We start from the raw sequence: 21,748 nt of genomic DNA on the forward strand, positions 1-21,748 counted from the left end.
ATGAGGATACATATCGTGTGTGTCAGTGCAAAGCATTGTATGGATTTTGCATCTATATACATACGCATATAGATGTGTAAGTGTATGTATGTGAATGTTTAGCCAAATGGTTAGACTCGGTGATGGGGTTGCCGGAGGTTAGGTCTGGGTTTTTTCGAAGGTTCACCGAGATGATTTTTTTGGCACCTCAGCCCAGTTCCATCGTGTTGCTAGCGTAAGATTCAGTCAAGTCGGAGTGGTCTTCTCCGGCTATGGTAAGTTCCGTGATTGGGTCTGTTGTTTTTCTTTTAGGGGGGTTTCTTTTGGTGACAAGAAGGATTCTCGGATGGATATGGTCCCTCCGTTAGATGTGGTGCATAGGCCGCAGTCTTCGAAGAAGCCCCAAGTTTTGTTGGCTATTCAGTCCTCTTCGACAAGTCCTAATGACAATGGTCTGGTCCCTTCGCTGGACGAGATTCACAGGTCGCAATCTGCTAAGAAGACCCAGACCACGATGAGTGTTGATGTGGGTTTTCTACAATGGGGTTTTCTGAAGCCAAGGCCGTCTAGGTCTCGGGGATGTTCTTCACCAGAGTCCCTCACCCCTGCAGTTGTCAGAAGTTTCTTCGGCGCAAGTCAGAGATCAGGAGGGTTTTGTGGATTGTCCTCATTTGCCTATAGTGACAGTCGTTTCTTCCTCCTATTTGGGTTGTAGCTCCTCACGCATTCCCGCCGATGACAAGGATGGGGTGTCAAATGGTGAGGAGGTCGAGGATCCCTCCTTGGAGTTTCAGTATGCCATTGAAGAGGACCTTCTTCGGATTGTAAAGCTTGCGCGTCCAAAGAACTAAGATAGGAGGGAAGTGTAGAATCTAAATAGCTCTATTAACTACGGCGATGCAAACGTGTCTTCTTGGCGAGGGAAAGGCAAGGCTCACGTGCTGTAGCGTGTATGCTCCATGTGGGTTTTGGGTATGAGGGTCTTATGGTTGAGGATTTATTTAGGTTTCTTCTTCTAAGCAGTTTTGATTGTTTCCTGTGTACGTAGGAGCGCCTTACGCTTTTTTTTTTTATAAAATTTATTACTTATAATAAGAAATGTTTAGCCAAATGGTTCAATAATGTGTGATTGTATGAGTGGTATGGACCTATAAAGTATATGTCTATCGACAGTCATGTGCCTGCATTTCAAAGATTCTTATAGATAAAAGAATGACAAAGACATGACTATACAGAGAGTTACTTGATCTAAATACATAATACCTATATTCTTCATTGCATTCATATGTCTATAAGCAAATACAAATAGAAATTGCTTTAATTGGCCTAACCACTGTTGGACACAAGTCAACGCAGGTATCATATTGACAAGTGCTGTCCCTGAATTCTGTCATGCTAATTCTTAGTAGCAAGAAGTGTACAACAAAATGTAGCAATTTATAGTGCTTATGCAGTATATGTATCACCATGATAATCAATAACGTTATTACTAACCCTTTTTTTTGTTATTGTTATCAACGTCATATTACTAGTATTAGTATTATTCTTTTTGTTTTTGTTGGTTTTTTTTGTACTTCAGGTTACGGACTTTTTCTTTTGGAATAGTTTCATTGTGCTCTATTTTGTGTTAGCAGATTAGTTATTTTGATTTTGTCCTAAACATGTTTCTTGATACTTACATGTTTACTCGTAATTTGCACCATATTATCAGCCTCAAAAAGGGGTTTAGGGCTTATTTACTTTTGGTTGTGAGAGTTTCTGGTAAAAATGACTAAAGCAGAACTAATGGATGGTAATTAAATGGGAGTTGAACTATGGATATTGTGGAAATTAATGCTGAAGTCAGTTGATCATCTATAATGAAGGGGAGATTAAGGGGTTGATCATATTACTATGAAAAGATTGATGAAGTGGTAAAAACTACATCTAGAGCGTTGTGGGACCACAGAATGCCATTCAAACTGTTGAAAATCTTATAAGATGGATAATGGGCCAGCTATGCTTCATAGGAAAATGTTATACCTCTCCAAGGGTGGTAGAGTCACCCTTTTTAAGAGTACCCTTGTCAATTTACCTATGTATTATTTGTCTTTGTTCCCTATCCTGGGAAGTGTTGCTGCTCGCATTGAAAAGATACAACGGGATTTTCTATAGGGTGGGATTGGTGAAGAGTTTAAATATCACTTGGTGAGTTGGTCGAAGGTTTGTACCCCTATTTCAGAAGGGGGGCTGGAAATTAGGAACTTATTGATGTTCAACTGTGCTTTGTCAAGTAAATGGTTGTGGCGGTTTGGAATTGAGAGAGATGCTTGGTGGAGAGTTGTGGTGGATTCCAAGTTTGGCAGTTTGTGGGGCGGGTGATGCTCCCTTGAGCTTGTAGGTGCCTTCGGAGTGGGGTTATGGAAGAACATCAAGAAAGGGTGCGAGACTTTCTCTGGTTTTGCTAGATTTGAGGTGGGGGATAGGTTGAGGATAAAATCAAGGTAGACGCTTCCCTTGGAATAGTGTGTGGCGGACTCAGGCTCCTTCGAGGGCGGCTTTTTTTTTCGTGGTCGGCAGCATTAGGCAAGATTCTTACTGTGGATAATCTTAGGAAGAGGCATATCATCATTGTGGACAGATATTGCTTGTGCAAGCGAGATGGAAAATCGGTGGACCACCTCCTTTTTCACTGTGATTTGGCTTCCGTTCTGTGGAATAACATTTTTACTCATTTTGGTATATCCTGGGTTATACCTAGAAAAGTTATCGACTTGTTTGCCTATTGGCGGAAGTCTGGAAGGCCGAGGAGTGCTGCAATTTGGAAGATGATGCCAATCTGCATTTTTTGGTGTGTTTGGAAGGAAAGAAATCTTTAGGTGTTTCAAGGATTTGGAGAGTTCCATGTAAGATATTTTAGCTTCGTTCTTTTATACTCTGTATCTTTGGACGATGACTTTTTTGTCCCCACTGTCGGTTAGGTTTTTTGATTTCCTTGTTCGTTTTTCTATTCCTAGTTAGGTATTTCCTTTTGTATACTTTTAGTGTGCTTTGGAGCGTCTTATGCTTTCAATAAGACTAAATTTACTTATAAAAAAAAATGCTTCATAGGAAAAGTTGTTGGGAAATCGAAAAACATGCATTGAAGAATGAGTGTATGGATAAAAAGCTTGATTGATACGGATTTTATGGAGAAAATGACTAATAGAGTTAAATATGAAGAAGGTTGCATAACTAACTCAAAGTTACTAGGATTGAGGCTTTATTCTCTTGGAAAGAGTAAGCCATGTCTGTTGCATATGTTCCGGATACTAGATCATAACTTGCTTTGAACTTGGAAAGAGGTATAACATGTTCACCATAGGGTCTCTTGTGACATCTATGCTGCTGCCTTTTTTTTTTTTTTTTTTTCTTCAATCATGCACATCTGATTTCATAAAAGTTTTTCATTCACTATGCCCACTTAGGAAGTTGCTGCATCTGCTGATAGTTTTACATGTTGAAGCATGGTTTATTTCATTAAACAAACATCTCTAATTGGTTTGACATTCTCCACTAAATAAGCATAAAGTTGAAGAAGTAAAGGTATCAATGGTTATAGTATAGTTCCAAAGTCCGCACTTATAGTTATTCTGTAAAGCATGCGCTGTAACTCTTTTCCTGTTACTTACCTTCATTTTTAATCTTGTGAATAGGTAAGGTCTACTACTTTGGATACATGGCTACCAGAGCAGGTTGCATTTATGCAATGTAAGTATATTTTTAAATCTGCTTCATGTGCGTTAAGATTATATAGTAATTAGTTAGGGAATGATCTCTTGCAATCCGTAAGCCATACAAGCAGTCATCCTATACCATGGTCCGTTTGGTGTGCAGATAGGGATAGTCATCCTCCTAGGAAATCTTATTGTTATAAAGTTAAAAGAAGTATTTCATTGCTTTTTTTTTTTTTTTTTTTTTTTTTTTGTTTCTCTATAAGTAATACATATCATTAATTAGCGCATATGGATGCAACCTTAGTATACATGATGTATACAAAGAGAGTCCATATTTGATTACTCATTAAAAAAGATTCATATAATCATTTGCTTTTTGTGCTGAAAATGTTTTTAGTTTCTTGTCCATTGACAATTTATCGAATTATTAATGTGCTTATCATTCTTAATTTGTGTTTTTTTTTTATTTTTATTTTTTTATTTTTTTTTTATTTATGTGTAGCTATGGGTAATGAGAAGTCGAACCGTTATTGGGAAGCAGAACTACCACCAAATTTTGACAGAAGTGGAATTGAGAAATTTATCCGTGCCAAGTAAATTGTTTACTGAAGCTTTTTTTTTTTTTTTTTTTGGGAACTTGAAAAATAAAATGTTCGCAATTCTTTCCTTTTTTTTTTTATAATTAATTCATTTTATTGAAAAGTGCAGAGGAACGCAACCGTATTACATAAGATGTATACAATGATAGTCCCCATTAAAGGCTAAAAGAAGCACAAAAATCCACAAATTTAGAGAAGTTAGACAAATAAGAAATATTACATGCCCCTGTCCAATTAAAGAGCGATTTGACCTAAATGTTCTTTAGCTCTTCCTTTGACTTCTCACGATCTTCAAACATCTTGCATTCTACTCTCTCCATATGGTCCACATTAAGCACAACAGGCTCCACACAGCTAGAACTGAACGACTACCCACCTGACCTCGCCAATAATCTAACAGCTCTATAACTCTTTCAGGCATAATTCATTGGACTTAGAAGAGGGTAAAGATCACATTCCATAAGTCTCTTGCCACTTCGCAATGAAGAAGAAGATGATTTATAGATTCTTTGCTCCTCTTCCCTTTCTTAGATTATCCAAAGTCAGAAGCTTACCAAGAGCTGTTGTCCACACAAAAAAACTCACTCTCAAAGGTTTTTTAACTTTCAAAATACTCATCCAAGGAAAAGAAGAACCCCACAAAGTAGATACCCCGTGAAAAAACAACCGCACCTCAAACTTCTTCCTTCTTGAACGAATCCACCAAATAAAATCCTCCCCGCCTTGTCTTTGTCTAAGAGAATACAACACCCTAAAAAATGCGAGTACCACATCTACCTTCCATTCCTGTACAACTTGTAAAAAAGATACATTCCACTAAATACGACCATTGGAAACCTGCATATTGTCCATAACCCACGCCTCCTTACATCGCACAATTCTAAATAACTCTGGGAAGGCTTCCTTCAGTGGGTGATCCCCACATCAAACATCATGCCAAAATCTAATATTACGACCATCTCCCAGTTCAAATATGATAAACCCTCCTTATATGTTTCCACACTCCAACACCAAAAGGCCCATCAACTTCCTTAGTACACCAACCTCCGTTCAAATAACCATATTTTGCTTCCTCTACCAAATGCCATAAGACGTCCATTTCCGTAGCAAACCGCCATAATCATTTACCCAACAACGCTTGATTAAACTTACTCAAGTTTCTATTCCCCAAACCACCATACTGCATTAGAGAACAGATCTTTGACCATTTAACTAGATGGAATTTAAACTCCTCATTGATACCACCCCATAAAAAATCTCTTTGAAGTTTTTCTATCCTGTTTACCACACCCAAATAAATAGGAAACAAAGATAAATAATATGTGGGTAAATTAGGCAAAGTACTTTCGATCAACGTCACCCCCTTCCCTTTGACAAATATAGCCTCTTCCTACCCGCCACCCTCCTTTCCATTTTTTTGTCAATACCATTCCATATAGAAGTTGACTTGTATGGCGCCCCCAACGGAAGGCCGAAATATTTCATTGGTAATTGAGCCACACTACACCCAAAAATACTTGCCAAACTATCTATACCATCCATATAACGACCCACCCCCAATGACACAATATTGTCCACTTTTGTCTCCTCCGAACCATACTTCCCAGGAGGTCACCCGTTCTGACACTATTCTCACAGAAGCATACTAAATTGCGGAGTTCTGATAGGTTCATGACCATCAAGACTTTAAAACGCATTGTATCAAGAAGGGTGCGAATACACATACAAGTACATCTTCATTCCCATACCCAGGCGATGTGGGATGTCACCGCATTTTGGGACCCAGCATCCCCACTGGCAACCCTCATGGGATCACCCCATTCTTGGCGTTCCAGTGTGTGCCCGCTGGTGACCTCATGGGCTTGTGCATGCTCCGCCATCTCAGACTGGGCAATGACTCTGATACCATTTGTAACAACCCACCCCCGATGACACAACATTGTCCGCTTTTGGCTCCCCCGAATCAGACTTCCCAAGAGGTCATCCATCTTGGTACTACTCTTATAGAAGCACGCTTAACTGCGGAGTTCTGATAGGTTCATGACAATCATGGCTTTAAAAAGTGTTGTGTCAAGAAAAGTGTGAATATACATAGAAGCACGCGCCTCCATTCCCATACCCAGGCGGTGTGGGATGTTACAATCCACCTCACCAATTGGAATGATCACTAACTTTGACAAATTAATTTTTAACCCCTGACACCGCTTCGAAACATAAAAAAAGACATCTCAGATTATGAATTAGTTTTGCCTCGCAAAACATCATAGTAGCATCTGCAAACAACAAATGCCACACAACCATTCCTGCATTATAACTCGATCCCATTGAAAAACCATCTACAAGACTCCTGTCTATTGTGGCCGCCATCATCCTACTCAGAGCCCCCATAACAACTACAAAAAGCAAAGGAGATAGCGGATCCCCTTGTCTTCTGCCCTGAGTGCTATTAAAGAAACCAGAAGGGGCTCCATTTATCAAAACATAATTGCAAACCGTAGAAATACAAAAGGCTATCCAAGTTCTCCATTTCCTCCCAAAGCCACTTCTTTTCAACAAATATAAGAAAAACTCCTAATTTACATGATCATTTGCCTTTCTAGATCTAGTTCGCATAGTAAGCCTGGTACCCCATATCTGAGTTGACTATCAATACACTCGTTTGCAATCAAAACTGAATACAAAATTTGTCTCTTCTTAATAAAAGCATTCTGTGACTTTGATATGATCTTCTCCAACACATGTTTCAATCTGTTCGCTAGAACCTTAGATATTATTTTGTACATAGCACCCACTAGACTGCTAGGGTGAAAGTCCTTAATATCCACCACTAGCTTTCCTTGGGATGAGAGCTATGAAAGTTGTATTAATACTTCTCTCAAAACTCCCTTTGCTATGAAATTCTCAAAATACTGCCATAATATCCTCTTTAAGAACTTCCAAACATGTTTTAAGAAAACCCAAAGAAAAACCATCGGGCCCCGGGGTCTTGGTCTCCATTCAGTGCTTTAACCACCTCAAAGAGCTCACTCTCCTCAAAGTCTCTTAACAACCAAGAACCCTCCTTCTCACCAATGGAGTGAAAAGAGAGTCCATCTAGATTTAGCCTCCAATAACACTGTTATGAATACAATTGTGTATAAAACTGTACTATGTGCTCCCTTATTACTGTAGCATCTGACGATAAGGAGTAGAAGAGTCGACAGTATTATTTCTTCTATTTGAATTCGTCACCTTGTGAAAAAACTGTGTTCTTATTACCCTCTCTCAACCAAAGAGCCTTAGAGTTGTGTTTCTAGCTCACTTCTTCACACATCAGTAATATCTCCAACTCCCTAGAAAAATCATCATTTCTTACCCTTTCCTTCTCAATCAATGTTCTTCCTTCTCCAATGGCATCAATCTCTCGAACACCATCCAATAAAGCCTTTTTCCGCTTCCCTACATCCAAAAATTTCTTCATTCCATTTTTGCAAATCAACTTTCAAAGCTTTCAGTTTGCATGCCAATACGTAACTAGGACAACCATGAAACTGATAATACTTCCACCATAATTTCATTTGATCCACAAATCCCTCATATTGCAGCAATATATTTTCAAACTTGAAGTATCCACTACTTCTGGTCGTCACCCCACAATCAACCATTAATTAGAGGGAAATGATCCGACAAAAGTCTATGAAGTCTCCTCCGAACTACATCAGGAAACTATTCTTCCCACTTAGGAGAGAATAAAAATCTATCAATTCTTGACCAACATTGCTATCACAGTACGTTACCACTTAGGAAACCAAGATTTCCTTTAAAGCCTGTACGTTACCTTCGATAACATGCTTCGGCAGAATCAGCCTAGCCTGAACAACGTGATCTACGGACTACGGGCACAAATTTTGCCTCCTTTCCGAGATTGTCTATTATCAATTTATCATACTTGGTTGTTTGTCAGTCTTTCCCATATCACCCTTGCTCGAATCCTCTATTTCCTTGGTTTGCCCTTTCCGTACCACTGCTTCCGCAAACGTGTCCGTCTTTCGTGCTCCACCATCCGCGGCTGCACCTGAATAGAATCATTTTTTGGGCCGACAATCCCTATCTGTTCAGCATGCTTCACCATTCGCCTCAACTGCGAGATGCATTGTCCCCATCTACTACCTTCTCAGTTCTCAGCCCACCGGCATGATTACGAAGTCCCTCCACCACCGTACTCTGAGAGTTCCAAAAACTTCCCATGGTTGTTTTGACACTTCTGCAATATGAACACTGTGCATCCAACTCTACGAGTCCTACAGAACTCCTTTGACTTATCTCCATTCCTCAATTCCTCCATTATATTATATTAAGCAACTTTACTATGCTCTGTATACCCATCATCATCGACCTAAATACTTCTACTCCACTCGGCTAGTCAAATATTGCCATTCCCTACTCTAGACTGAATCTCATATGACTTCGTTTCAGTGTGAAAATAGCCCAAATAACCCATCGGAAAAAAACTACAGATACTCCGAAGAGAACTATAGTACTGTAATCCACATGAGCCAACTTTCCCGAACACCCGTCTCTAATCACTGAGTACTAGTACACCAATCACCGCTAGTCACCCATCATCCGGTGTTTTTAGAAGTTTTGAAGAGTCTATATTCCCCCATGCCCATAAGAAAAATTATGGCAAAACACCTCATACATTAACAAAGGATTCTTTCCTTTTCTTACCTAAATTTGTTTAGGATTTTTTCAGGTATGAGGAGAAGAAATGGGTTGCACAGAATGCAACACAACCAACTCCAAAACCAGGTGAAATGAGCTCTAATCTGGACAAGTTTCTAGAAGGTGGAGCCAGATCTGGCATTCCAAATAAAACAAGGAGGCTTTCTCTTGAGGAGGAGATTCTTACTAATCACCTTGCACAAGTTACTCATCCAGTAACAAGATACCGTGGGGTAAGTCTTATACTTCATCTGTTGGTTCATGCCCCATCCTAGTAAAATTTCATTCTTAAAAAAATTTGCGATTTAGTAGATCATTAGCAGTCCAGTTCTATCATTTAGTGTGTTTTGTGATATGAGATGGTGGACCATTTCTGCCATTGCTAGAGAGCTTTGGGTTTTTCTCCATCCTTGCTTGGGTTCTAATGGGTAATGCTAGATCACTGACAAAGCTTCTGCACACTAGATCAATTAAAGATGCAAAAGACCAGCTGATTTTGAAGGTGTTATCGCTAATCTTCTCTTGAGTGTGGAGGTTTGAGATTATGAAATTGGGGTTGGTGAGGCTCTCAAAAGTCTTCCTAAATATCTAGTCCCTCAGATTTCACATGTAGGAGAGGGAGACACAGCCCCACGGCTATGGAGAAAGATGTAGATTGATCGCCCTTTCACATGAAGTTCCTTACCCTTTATATCAAATGTTTCTTTGGAGACTGGTCAATTGTATTTAGGTCAGATGAGGTAAATTTTGGTAAATGGTAGTTAGTGTAAACTAAACTAATATTGTCATTAGAACAAAAGGCACTAAGATTTTTGAACTTTTGGAATGACAAGGATGAAGGGGTCCAAGTTGAAGCATCTTCCTTTCCTTTCCCACTTTTTCCAGAGAACATTGAGTTTCAAGCTACGAACTAACCTGCAAGTAACTTGGATGAAAATAAATAATCAACATCAAGCTTGTGACCATCGAGGTTCAATTGAGGAAGAATATTGTCTGGAACATAGCATGAAGAAGGTCAAAGGGAAGGGTGTGGTGGAGGACGAAGCTTATTCTTACAAGGAGAAGTTGCATGGATCACATAAGGAAGGAGGACTTGCCTAGTTTGTTTTACCGTCTCCATGGAACTTTGAATCTGATGTTCAGGAGGAAGAGTTAGAAATCCCCATTGTTCGCATCTAAGGAAGGAAAATGGGGGAAAAGAAGGACCTGTGCTCCGTAGACTTGGCCTATCATTATGAAAACCCTTGGGGAAAGAGTGTGTTATGCCTAATGATTAGGTTGAGGAACTTAATCAAATCCAAGAGAATTAGGGGTAATATAAACCTGGGATAAGACACTATCAGCATAGGTTCGCACCAACAGGGTAATATCTTATGCTTTCCGTGTGTGTGGGGGGGGGGGGGGGGGGGGGGGTCTTTAATTTAGGGACAACACTACCTTACGGTAGGGGAAATTGGAGCCTAAACTACAAAAGTTTCTACATGATGTTGTGGATGAGGACACCGTAGACCTAGTTGTGAAATATTATGACAGAGATGCGCTCATGAAGGTTAGCAATCAGAAAGGTAAGCTCCCAACTATTGACACGAGCTGGAAGTTCCGAAAGGGATAGATTTGCAAGGGTGTGTTTTCAAGTTGACTTTAACGTGCCTTTGCAACCTAAGGTGGCTAGGTAGATATATTTCAAGAAATTCAATGGAAGGTCTCTCAAAATCTTTAATTGCTTTAATTGTGGTTGGATGGGTCACAAGTGAAGTAAATGTGTGGAGCAAGCCTTCTGGTTACAAGAAGGGAATTCTAACAAGTACAGAGACATTAGAATATTTGGGCCATGGATCTTAATCACTCAAAAGATCATGCAGATCAATTTAGAATGGATTCTTAGTTGGGAATAGGCAAAGAGAATTAATACTAGAGGAAGAAAGTCTTTCAAAGGGTGTCATAGCTAGAGAAGAAAGGAGTCCTAGTGGGGAGCTATGTCATTTCTCAAACAAGCTTACCCGGGAATGTTCAAACGCATGGTTTGGATGCCTTGGGAAGTCAAACCACTAAACACCAAAGGGCACAATGGGCGAAATTGAAATGCTATGTATTGTCTGATAAGGAATTTCTTATTTGAATACAAGTCACAATAATTCATGACTCTCATCAAATCATGGAGGCTACTTTGAAGCCACTAGCTCATTTATGCATTGATGCTTCATCGGGGGAAAACATGTGAGAGAGAGCCAAACCCCATTGGTAAAAAACTTAATGGTGAACTAAGACGAACGGAATTGGACTAGATAATCTTGAGCCCCAACCTAGGTCCTTTAATTTTCAGGGCTACTTGTTAAACTCCTGACTCATCAACAATAGTGGCAGTATATGGTAATATCTTGCACCTTTTCCAGTTTTGGCAAGGAGCAAATGACGTGTTCTTACTCTTCTGGCGTTTGAAGTAAATTCTCAACTCCTCCACTTGTGGTTCACATGGCTCATCAGTCAGCAGTTGTGACGATTCATTTGCACGAACTTGATTTTCATGTTCTGGCAAAGTAGCTAGAAGGATTCATAGAGTGAAACTTCTCTTCACTCCGACTTTCCCCTTGAATAGAAGTTTGGATTAATGGAAAATAAGATCGTTATTCAAAGAAAGTCACATCCACTGACACAAAACACTTCCACGACGGGGTTTGATAACACTTGTATCCCTTCTGAGCGGGTGAATAACCTAAGAAGACATATTTGAGGGCTTGAGGATTCAACTTACCTTGAGCTGGACAACACCTCAATACCCGAGGAGGAGCAACTTCTCTTTGCTATAATCTTGTTTATTGCTGGAATTTCTTCTTAAACCCTTTGTAAGCGTCAATTTGCTTCAAAGGTGGCATCTTTGGCTGGTTCATATCAAGTTTACTCTAGATCTAAGTTCTTCTTGACGCTTCACTAAGCTTTGTTTGCATAGAGTTCAATAGCCAAGACATGATAGTGGAGTTTTTTGCTTCCCATTTATCATAAATAGGATCATTCAACAGTGGTTCAGTGATCTTACCATTTAAATATCTCATTTTTCCTTTACCCTTAATATTTTAGAGTGTTGATTGTGATCAAGTAAGGTAGTTGAGCCCATCTAATTTAACTTTTGTGATCTGAAGGGGTGGATTGTCATTAGAGGTTACCATACTCTATCCCTCTTTTTAAACTTTCTGTGGTCTGATTCACTTCCGTCACCTTAGGATCAACCATCTAGACCAACCAAACAACTCCAGAAGACAACAGATAGGCTCGCAAACAAATAAGAGAACTAAGTTGAACAAATCATACAAGGAAATAAATTTTCTAGTTAACCATGCTGCTACAAGGCATAATGAAAAAAAATAGGTCGTCTCTTTTGTTTTTTGGTCACCTAAAAAGACTTGTCGTTTAGGCTTGCTTACCTCTTGTTTTCCCTTGGCAATATGATCTGCCATTTGCTGCACCTAAACAATCTGTCGTTTTTGCCCCAGGTGAAAAATGACTTGTCATTTAGTCACTTTTCCTCACTGTCATATCTGGTTGTTGAAAGTCACCACCGCTGCCGGGAGACCAGGTTTTCTTCTAAAAAAAGTACCCGAGATCAAGCCGATGGACACCTTTCACACCCTTAATGAGCAAAATCAAGTGCCCACACCGATTTGAAACAACCCCAAAGCCACGGTTGCCGTGTTTTCAGGCATGACCGTGAACGTCACTGATACAAACTTTGGGTATAACCCACCATTGAAAACAGGCTTGCAAGGAGAAGGTGCCCAAGAGTTTATATACATATGGTTAATATTGTACTTAAGCCATGTGCGATACTTAAGATCGTAACATGCCACTACGCTCCGCAAGTCTGCAACTGATGTCCACGACAGCTCATTCTATCGACACTGACCTGATGGTAGCCATTTCTCTTTTATCAACTCCACTCATCTATCAATATTCAATGATTTAATACTATGCCCATACACATTTCCAAGACATTTTTTAATCCAGCCTATAGGTCGCCCCCCTCTGTGACTTGACTACAAAGCCGCAACCCATCTGATCTTATATTTGACGAACTGCGTTTGATCCCATACACAATGTGGTGGTTGGCTTTGATACCAAATGATACAAATCTTGGATAGAATTCACCCTTAAAAACCGATTTGCAAGGAATTTTTTTTTTGTGGGAAGGGGTTGTGGGGTTAGTGTTGCCTAAGAGCTTATAAACACATGGCTAATATTATACTTAAGTCATGTGGGACACTTAGGATCGCAACAATCACCAGCCGCCACTCGTTGACCACCTTTAAGACAGAGAGGATGCCCATGTGCTTCTGAATGCAGCCTTGGGCTTTTCTGCTTTCACTGACCTCAACATCCCTCCAACTGATGTCAAAGGCTGTACAACGCAAAGAAAAGTTTATTTATTCATTTTTTTTTTCCTAGGTTTTTCTAGAATTGTATTGCTTTGATATATCAAGTTGAATAGTATAATGGAAGAAAAGAGAAAAGAAAGAGAGATAATGGGGAAAAGAAACATTAATGCCTCATAACAAAATAACATTAACTTAAACATAAATAAATGTAATTCAACAACAGCTATGGTAGCAAGCTGGTCTTGGCTGAGGCATTTACATGGTCTGTGGCCACATACCAGGAGTAGTTACTAGGTAATTGTAAGGCCTATGTTGCAATGCAGTTATTTCTGGTGGAGCCTATTAAAGCTAATGTAGGTCTCAACAGCAAGCCAGAGAGAGCTGTTGCAGGTATCAAAGAGGGAGAAAACAGAGTGTTGGGTGAAAGCAACAAGAGGAGAATATGCAAGCAGAGAGAGACTCTAAGTGGACAATGTGTGTTCTCTATAGCATGCTGTACTCCTTGTAGCCTTGAAAATGTCAATCTAACCTAGGAACACTCGAGTGAGTGTTTGTTGTAGGGATCTTGGTTTTTCCTTTGTACTCACAATTAAGTGATAAAAGTTGGGAGTGTTTCTCTTGTAAATTGGGTATGTTCTCTGTCCATTTTCTACCTCTACTCTCTGAAGTTCTAGTAAGGGTGTGTTGGTGAGGTTGGTTGAGACAAAGTACAGGTTACTTAGTGTCATCACTAGACAGTAAATCTTGATGAAATTTCTTCCCCATGACACTACCCATGATGATGTTGGGCATGCTACAAGAAATTTGCAAGTTAATGAGTGATAGTGAATAAAGCACCTTGGGTAAAATAACTGGGAGAATAATAATGATTACAGTAATGACAATAACTTATTTATTTGGTATACTTTACCTGGACTGGCTTAGACCTGTCCTTTTTCTATTCCTCGCTAAAATTCTTGTTGAAAGTAATGAACCAAGAAAAAGCTTTACCCTCTAAAATCTATGTGCTTTGGTGATTTGACACCTACTCTATTAAGTGGTCATTGTTCTTTTTCGCTGCACTCTCCTATTACCGAGATGAAAATGCGGGAATTTTTTGTTTGTTTGATATCAATGTGACATTAGTATTCTACATGTCTTTCTTTTCTTTTTGGATTAACATTTTCATGTTTCTTGGATACTTCTTTTGGTTTTTTTTCTTAGTATGAATAATCATCTTTAACAGATTAGAAAAAGAGAGCTGCACTTACAAACAATTATTTTTTCTTCAGAGTTCTTTAGATATGAAGAACAAGATCAATATTTCCCCACCAAAGGGATCACCACTGATAACAGAATTTGATACATCCGCAACAAAGACCAATGGTCCAACAGATCTTTTCAGCTTGCTTCATGTCCCTGATGGAAAACAGGATTGCTCTACTGTACCTCCACGCTGGGCAACTTTCGATTGTAAGACTACAATGCTTCGATTACATATGCTTTTTTCAAATTATTTAATTGGGTATATAGGAACACTAAGAAATTTTTGAAGCCCATATGTCCATTGTGTATTTTCCAAGTAAATTATACTTAAAAAAAAAAATCACTGAAATAATATTCAATTTGTTCCCCCCCACCCCCCTAAATAGCATAGTTTAATATGTGGCCCCTATTTTTTGTGCCATGTTTTTAAGTTAGTTACATTTGGGTTGGATTTTAATTGAGGGGGCTAGCTTACATGTTAATGGCATTATGCACAGTTCTGAGCATGAAGTAAGAGTAGACCTTCATTCAATGTCATGATATCTACAATCCTAAATAAAATTTTTGTTTGCAGGAGAAAATCCATCTGCATAAATCCCTTGGAATTATTATTCTATTACCAGTTGGATTAGAAGTCACTAGTTTACCGAATGAAGTGGAGAGCATATGCTCCTATCAAAAACGAAGGTGAATGGTGTATACCTTATCAACATGGTTTTCTATTTTAATATGATTAATATTCCTGGTTTCTATTTCCATTTTAGAGTCAAAATTTCCATTTTGTAGTCAAAAATGTTTTCCAGATATACATCTTAGACCTGCCTATGCATTAAGTTATATTGCTTTAATAGCTCAGAAATTGTCGAGCCAGTAACTTAACAGAAAATATTGTCTTCTTCATATCGCATCACAAGCAAAAAAGTCATATTATTGGGTATGTTTGAACTGTTTCACATTTGTTTGCAGTTGCTCTTTTTCTATATTCTGAAGGCTTGTTTAGCAATATGCTCTTGCTTTTGTTTCATAGGTGGGGCTAGCTATGTTCCCTGTTTTAACAAAACAATTTTTTACGAGGGCATTTATAAGCTTGAAAATTCTGACAGGTTTGGGGACTGGATTCACGATTGACATATATTAAAATTTGGGTAAATTACATTTCCCCATCCCAAACTACCATCCTATTTTGGAATTCCTTCTAAAACTCTTAGTTTCTGCAATTGGCACATAGTTTGATGAATTTGTCTCAATATTCCCTTGCATCAAAATCCGACATCAATTTGGAAGGAAAAACCAACATGTGCTTTACATGTGTTTCCTCGTCATGGGGAAAGACCAAACTACCCATGATGAGTGACTACAATTGATCACATTACCTTGTGAATCTTAACCAAATTACTATAATACCTCCAATATTCACAAAATAATATAATTACCTCAAAAAATCTTAATGAAATCCCTAAATTACCCGTCAGTTATTATGATGTGATCGAATTGTCCCTATTAATGCATGAGAAATTTCCTTGTTTTTCTATGCAATGTAACAAAAATGACCCTAAGTACTCTAAAAGATATGTCACAACCTAATTTTTTATTAGTCCCAAATCTCCCAAGCAAATTTCTATATGCCCTGTCTTTAAGATTGTTGAGAAAATAAATGGTGGGCTAATATCTGATATGATACCCAAAATTTCATTTATTATTTGCAGAGGAGATTACACTGAAAGATTAAGATTAACCTAATGCCTATCAACAAGATACAATTTATCACAACTCCTAAACAAGATGGACTACTAAAACAATCAGTGAAGATCAAATTGCTATTCTAACACTCCTGGTCAAGTTGGAGAATATATATCATATAATCCCAACTTGGAGCAAATATATGCAACTTGTCCATGACCAAGAGCTTTAGTGAATAAATTAGCTAATTGATCTTTTGACTTCACATAAGGATTAACGATTTCATTAAAAGCGTAAGGCGTCCCCAAGAGAAAACACTTAGCTAAAAGGAGCAAAAAGAATAAGGAAATCATGTTACTGTCAAAGGAGAAACAAAAGTAGTTGTCTTAAGATATAAAGTTTTGAAGAATATGGATTTAATCTCCTCCAATGTCTTTTCACAATTTTCAAAACTTATGTCATTCATTTCCCTCTATAAACACTATAAAAGGCAAGTAGGCACCATCTTCCATACAATAGCTGTGACGTCCCGCATCGCCTGGGTATGAGAATGGAGATGTGTTTATATGTATATTCGCGCCCTTCTTGACACAACGCGTTTTAAAGCCGTGATGGCCATAAACCTATCAGAACTCCGCAGTTAAGCGTGCTTCTGCAAGAGTAATACTGAAAGAAGTGACCTCCTGGGAAGTCTGGTTTAAGGGAGCCAAAAAGCGGACAATATTGTGTCATTGGGGGTGAGTTGTTACAAATGGTATCAGAGTCATTGCCTAGCTTAAGATGGGAGGAGCGTGCACAAGTCTATGAGGGTCTCCAGTAGGCATTCACTAGGACGCCAAGAATGGGGTGATCCCATGAGGGTCGTCAGTGGAAACGTTGGGTCTCAAGAGAGGGTGATTGTGACGTCCCACATCGCCTGGGTATGGGAATGAAGATGTGCTTATATGTATATTTGCACCCTTCTTGACACAATGCATTTCAAAGCCGTAATAGCCATGAACCTATCAGAACTACGCAGTTAAGCGTGCTTGTGCGAGAGTAGTACCGGGATGGGTGACCTCCTGAAAAGTCTTGTTTGGGGAAGCCAAAAAGCGGACAATATTGTGTCATTGGGGGTAGGTCGTTACAATAGCACTCCAGGTATTACCGACAGTCCACTAACAAGCATGTATTTGACTACTCGTCTGGGCATAACCCAAGACAGTCCAAATCAACTGAAAAAGGCATTCCAAATGGCATAAGCCACGCCATAATAAAAAAGAAGATGGTCCAAAAACTACTCATTCCTCTTACACATGCAGCACCTGTCCACCACAATGATGTGCTGCTTCCTAAAGTTATCCATGGTAAGGATCTTTCCTATAGCCGCGGACCAAGCAAAATGGCCACCCTTAAGGGAACCTTAATCCGCCGAACACTCTTTCAAGGGAAGCGAAAGCCTTCACTACAGACCAAGGCACTATAGAAGGATCTAACCTTAAACAACCCTCTTTTGGTAGGGACTCACAACAGCTTATCTTCACTTTCTCTTCTCACTCTCGTTAAATACAACACCCTGAAGAATGAGGCAAAGACATTTACCTCCTAATAATGAGCCGCTCTAGCAAAGCTCATGTTCCACTGATTGGAACCACTATAAAGCTCTAAGTGAACCTCAATAGAAGCATTCTTTGCACAAGCAATACCAAATAAATCTGGAAAGACTTTCTTAAGGGTCATATCCCCACATCATTTATCGTGCCAAAATCTAATTTTGGAGCCATCTCCTACCTCAAATCTTGTGTGACTTGAAAACTTCCCCCAACCCCTCCTAATATTCTTCCATAACCCCACCCCAAATGCTCCAAACAGCTAATTAGAACAACACCCTCCCCATGAACTGCCATGTTTAGAGTCCACCCCTACTCTCCACCAAACTTCTCTTTCATACACATAGTGCCAAAGCCATTTTCCTAAGAGAGCACTATTGAACATTAGTAAGTTCCGAACCCTCAACCCTCCTGAGATCGGCAAACAAACCTTGGACCAACTAACCAAGTAATTTGTTACTTTGAGATTTTTGTATGAAGATCATTTGTCCATAATCACCCTTTTTATATTCTGCAAAACATTTCTTCATTTTCAATAGTTGAGGAATGTGCTTGTCTCGTTTCTTTCTTTTGCCTTTTCCAACTCTTTTTTGACAGTGAAGAACATCTCAAAACAAGCGCTACCACTCATAAAATGGGACTATTCTACATGAAATTGATCTCTTTATTGTGCAGGCGGTCTTTAATAACTGAAAATAACCACCAATTCTACACAGTTGAACAATGAAATAGGCAAGTTTCACTAACTGCCAAACCCCTCCCCCAAATCACTTTTCAATCTCGTGCAATACCTATGAAACATTGAGGCCTCCACATTATCCTTTGTGTCGCAAGTGATATCAACACATTGTATGCAGAGTGGTTGAGAGGTTCGACTTGTGGCTAGTTAGAGCTTTTTTATTAGAAAAGTAAATGAGCTGGTCAAGTAATTTCAGGGCTTATAGTTAGTGAATGAGAGAGAAGCTGAGTGGCTTAAAGAGTAGCCATTGAGTTTATCTGTGAGTGAGCGGCAATGAAAATGAGAGGGGTGATTGTATCACGTTGACATGAGAACATTTTAGGCATTATAACCACATGTCTGCTTGTTGAACTTTACATGATAGGCCTAAGTGCTTTCTGGCCTATTAAAAGTGATTGTACTGGGTTCACGCAACACATATTCCATCTTCATCTTATATAAGCAGTCCATACTATTTTTCCAGCTTGTGCTCCACTAATCACTAGTGTTCTACTACTCATACTCTTAATTAGTTTCCTGAAACAAGCCCCAACCCACCTTCCCTTCGGCACCAAAATTAAGATGGAATATACGTAAAAAAAGAAAGAAAAGGAGGTATACAATGTTGGTGTTTATGATGCCAATGTATTAGAGTTAGTATGTGTGAGCTTGATCTACATGAGAAATGCTAAACATCCCAAATTTTTTTTCCAAAAGTTGGTTCCCAAATGATGTGTCACAATCCCATGAGATTGTGGCACATTTTTCAAAATGATAGATCACATGAGGTGTTGACACATCATTTGGGAACAAACTTTTGGGAAAAAAATTTGGGATGCCTAGCATTCCCCGATCTACAATGTTGGCCTGGATCCTAGCTAACAGCTTTAAGGCTTTTTGGTAGTTTCCATCAATCACAGCTTTAAGGGTTAATCAAATTCTTGTTGATCCCCATTTTGTTGTTTCTCTTTCTTTTTTGGTGTTTGTTTCTATTTTTGTTCTGCATTCGGCTCAATGTTGACCATTTGGGACCAATGGTTTCCAACAGAACTATATATATAATACACACACACTCACGAACTGCACAAATATATAGACACCTAAGTTGTAGCCTTTTTCTGCCAGTGTTTCATTATATATTCTGTATTTTTCTATTTTGTTCAGCTGAAGCAAATTATTCCTTTCTCAGCATATTATTTTTAAGAATAAATATATTATTCACACCTATTTTATCACACCTACTTCATTCTAGCTGACGTGGCATGGGTTGAATGGCCACTTAAAAACAAAAAACAAAACTTTCTACCTCTATTCAACTCATACCGAGTCAACGGTGTGAAGTGAGTGATAAAATGGGTGTGAAGTGTAGCATTATTCTATTTTTAATGTTTTGAGTACTATAAATTCTTTTCTTGCCTGTTAAAATTACTTGTGTTTGAACCTTTAATAAATGTATTCTTGCTTGTTTGAAAGGAGTGAAGATAAGGGAGATGATTTGTAGTGGCCATGAGGATTGATGTGCCAATAATCTCTGCTTCACCATCTAGCTATTGCAGCAATCTGAGTAGTACTTATAAGAATTAATTCAGAAGCAATTTAGAATAGGCCACCCATATTTGAGGTTCCTATTTTAAGTCACCCTTTGTTTTGGTTTTATGTTTGTTCACTTCTGCTGCAACAAAGTTATTCGAGTAAACTTTCTAGTCATTGTACAAATTTCAATATTTATAGCGTTTGGATTTTGAAGCTTGGTGTGCTTCTGGAATTCTTTTGTTTTTTGGTTCAATAATTTGGAATTAGTGGGGGAATGTTCTCATTCTACAATGGTCCATTTACCCTTGCATCAAAATGATGTGCTTTTGGTGTTTAGATGTTTCATAATAGGCTCTACCCAATTTAAAACCTAGAACAGAACGGTGGAGCCTGATGGTGGATGGAATATCTGCAATCAATTGGCTTTACGTAAGGATATAATAGAGCACTAATCTTGAAAGAATAATGATATTTAGTAAATTGTTATGCGATTGCCGTAAAACTTTATGATGCAGTGAAAATTAGTAATTGTAAAAGAAATCAAAGGTTAATTTTCAATCCCAGTTGTATAGCAGTCATATAACAGTCTACTAAATAGTATTACTTGCGGGACAAAATCTCCAAACCACCAATTTGAACCGACATTTCCAGCCAACACCAATTCAAAACGGTGGTTTCCATCATTGGTCAGGCAGTGGTTGGCAATGAAAATTCTCTTCTGACAAGGGTTGGGTCGTCGTTAGAAAACTAATGTCTCCTCAACCCAATTGACCCTTGTCACTTATACTAGTCGAAGTAAGAATTGATGTTTTATATGCGAGTATAAAAAGGTTTGAATCCTACATTGGAAATATGTCACAAGTGTGAGTAATTTATATAGCATAATTGAGTCCAAATTCATTAGCTTAAGCTTTTAGGTTGAGTGGTGTCACAACATGCTACATTATGGTTTTATCGAAAGACTCCTTGAGATATCAATCTATCAAACAAGTAGTATCAGAGTCGACAATTGTGTGCAGTATGGTACAAAGGTGCAAAGTGCCGGCATGGACAAGGATTCCTGGAGCAAAGGACAAAGGTAGATTCAAGGTACGAGTACAACCGAGAGTCCCTAGAGTAGGATCAAAGGTATATGGTGCCCACAAACTAACAAAAAAAAAAAAAAAAAAATCTATTTGAGGGAGATTTTAGCAATGGGACGACGGAAAAGACTGAAATAAATCAAATTCAAAAAATAATATAACAAAAAAAAAAAAAAAAACGAAGGCGTTATCATCTAAATATAATGGCATTGGGTTGGGTTTATGCAGTTTGAAGTCGACGCAAAAAGTGTCTTAATGGCGACGACAATTAGCATTTTAAGAACTAGTGAGGCATGCTGTTACTTTAGCACTCACTTTCATCTCATGGAAACAACTAATTTTGTGTTTTTACCAGTAAAGAGACTCTTTATATATAATACAGTAATTGTATTTACTTCCAAAATTATTAAATTGGTCCTTCTAGTTTGAGCTTGTAACAAATAAATCCCTATGGTTTTAAAATGAGGTTAGAAATCTATGTGGTAAGTTTCAATAACAAAATAATCATTCTGTATAAATTTCGGTCACAAAGTCCTCATTAAATTATAATTTACCCT

General features: G+C 38.5%; 1 protein-coding gene across 6 annotated transcripts in view; it reads left to right on the forward strand.

The window, feature by feature from the left end:
- The window catches only part of LOC133865268 (probable ADP-ribosylation factor GTPase-activating protein AGD15), a 29,978-nt gene extending 9,656 nt beyond the window's left edge, over positions 1–20,322 (forward strand). For 3 of the 6 annotated variants that reach the window (XM_062301646.1, XM_062301643.1, XM_062301645.1), the window contains 5 exons: positions 3,654–3,708; positions 4,177–4,267; positions 9,009–9,210; positions 14,616–14,796; positions 20,058–20,322. In XM_062301646.1, the coding sequence (XP_062157630.1) occupies positions 3,654–3,708; positions 4,177–4,267; positions 9,009–9,210; positions 14,616–14,796; positions 20,058–20,077 (549 nt within the window). In that variant the 3' untranslated portion in view covers positions 20,078–20,322. Of the gene's footprint in view, positions 1–3,653; positions 3,709–4,176; positions 4,268–9,008; positions 9,211–14,615; positions 14,797–15,163; positions 15,277–20,049 lie in introns of all 6 variants that reach the window. The other 3 variants (XR_009899681.1, XR_009899680.1, XM_062301644.1) reach the window with 3 other exon arrangements.
- The last annotated feature ends 1,426 nt before the right edge of the window (positions 20,323–21,748 follow it).

Source organism: Alnus glutinosa, chromosome 4 (genome assembly GCF_958979055.1).
Source record: "Alnus glutinosa chromosome 4, dhAlnGlut1.1, whole genome shotgun sequence".
Lineage (NCBI taxonomy): Eukaryota > Viridiplantae > Streptophyta > Magnoliopsida > Fagales > Betulaceae > Alnus > Alnus glutinosa.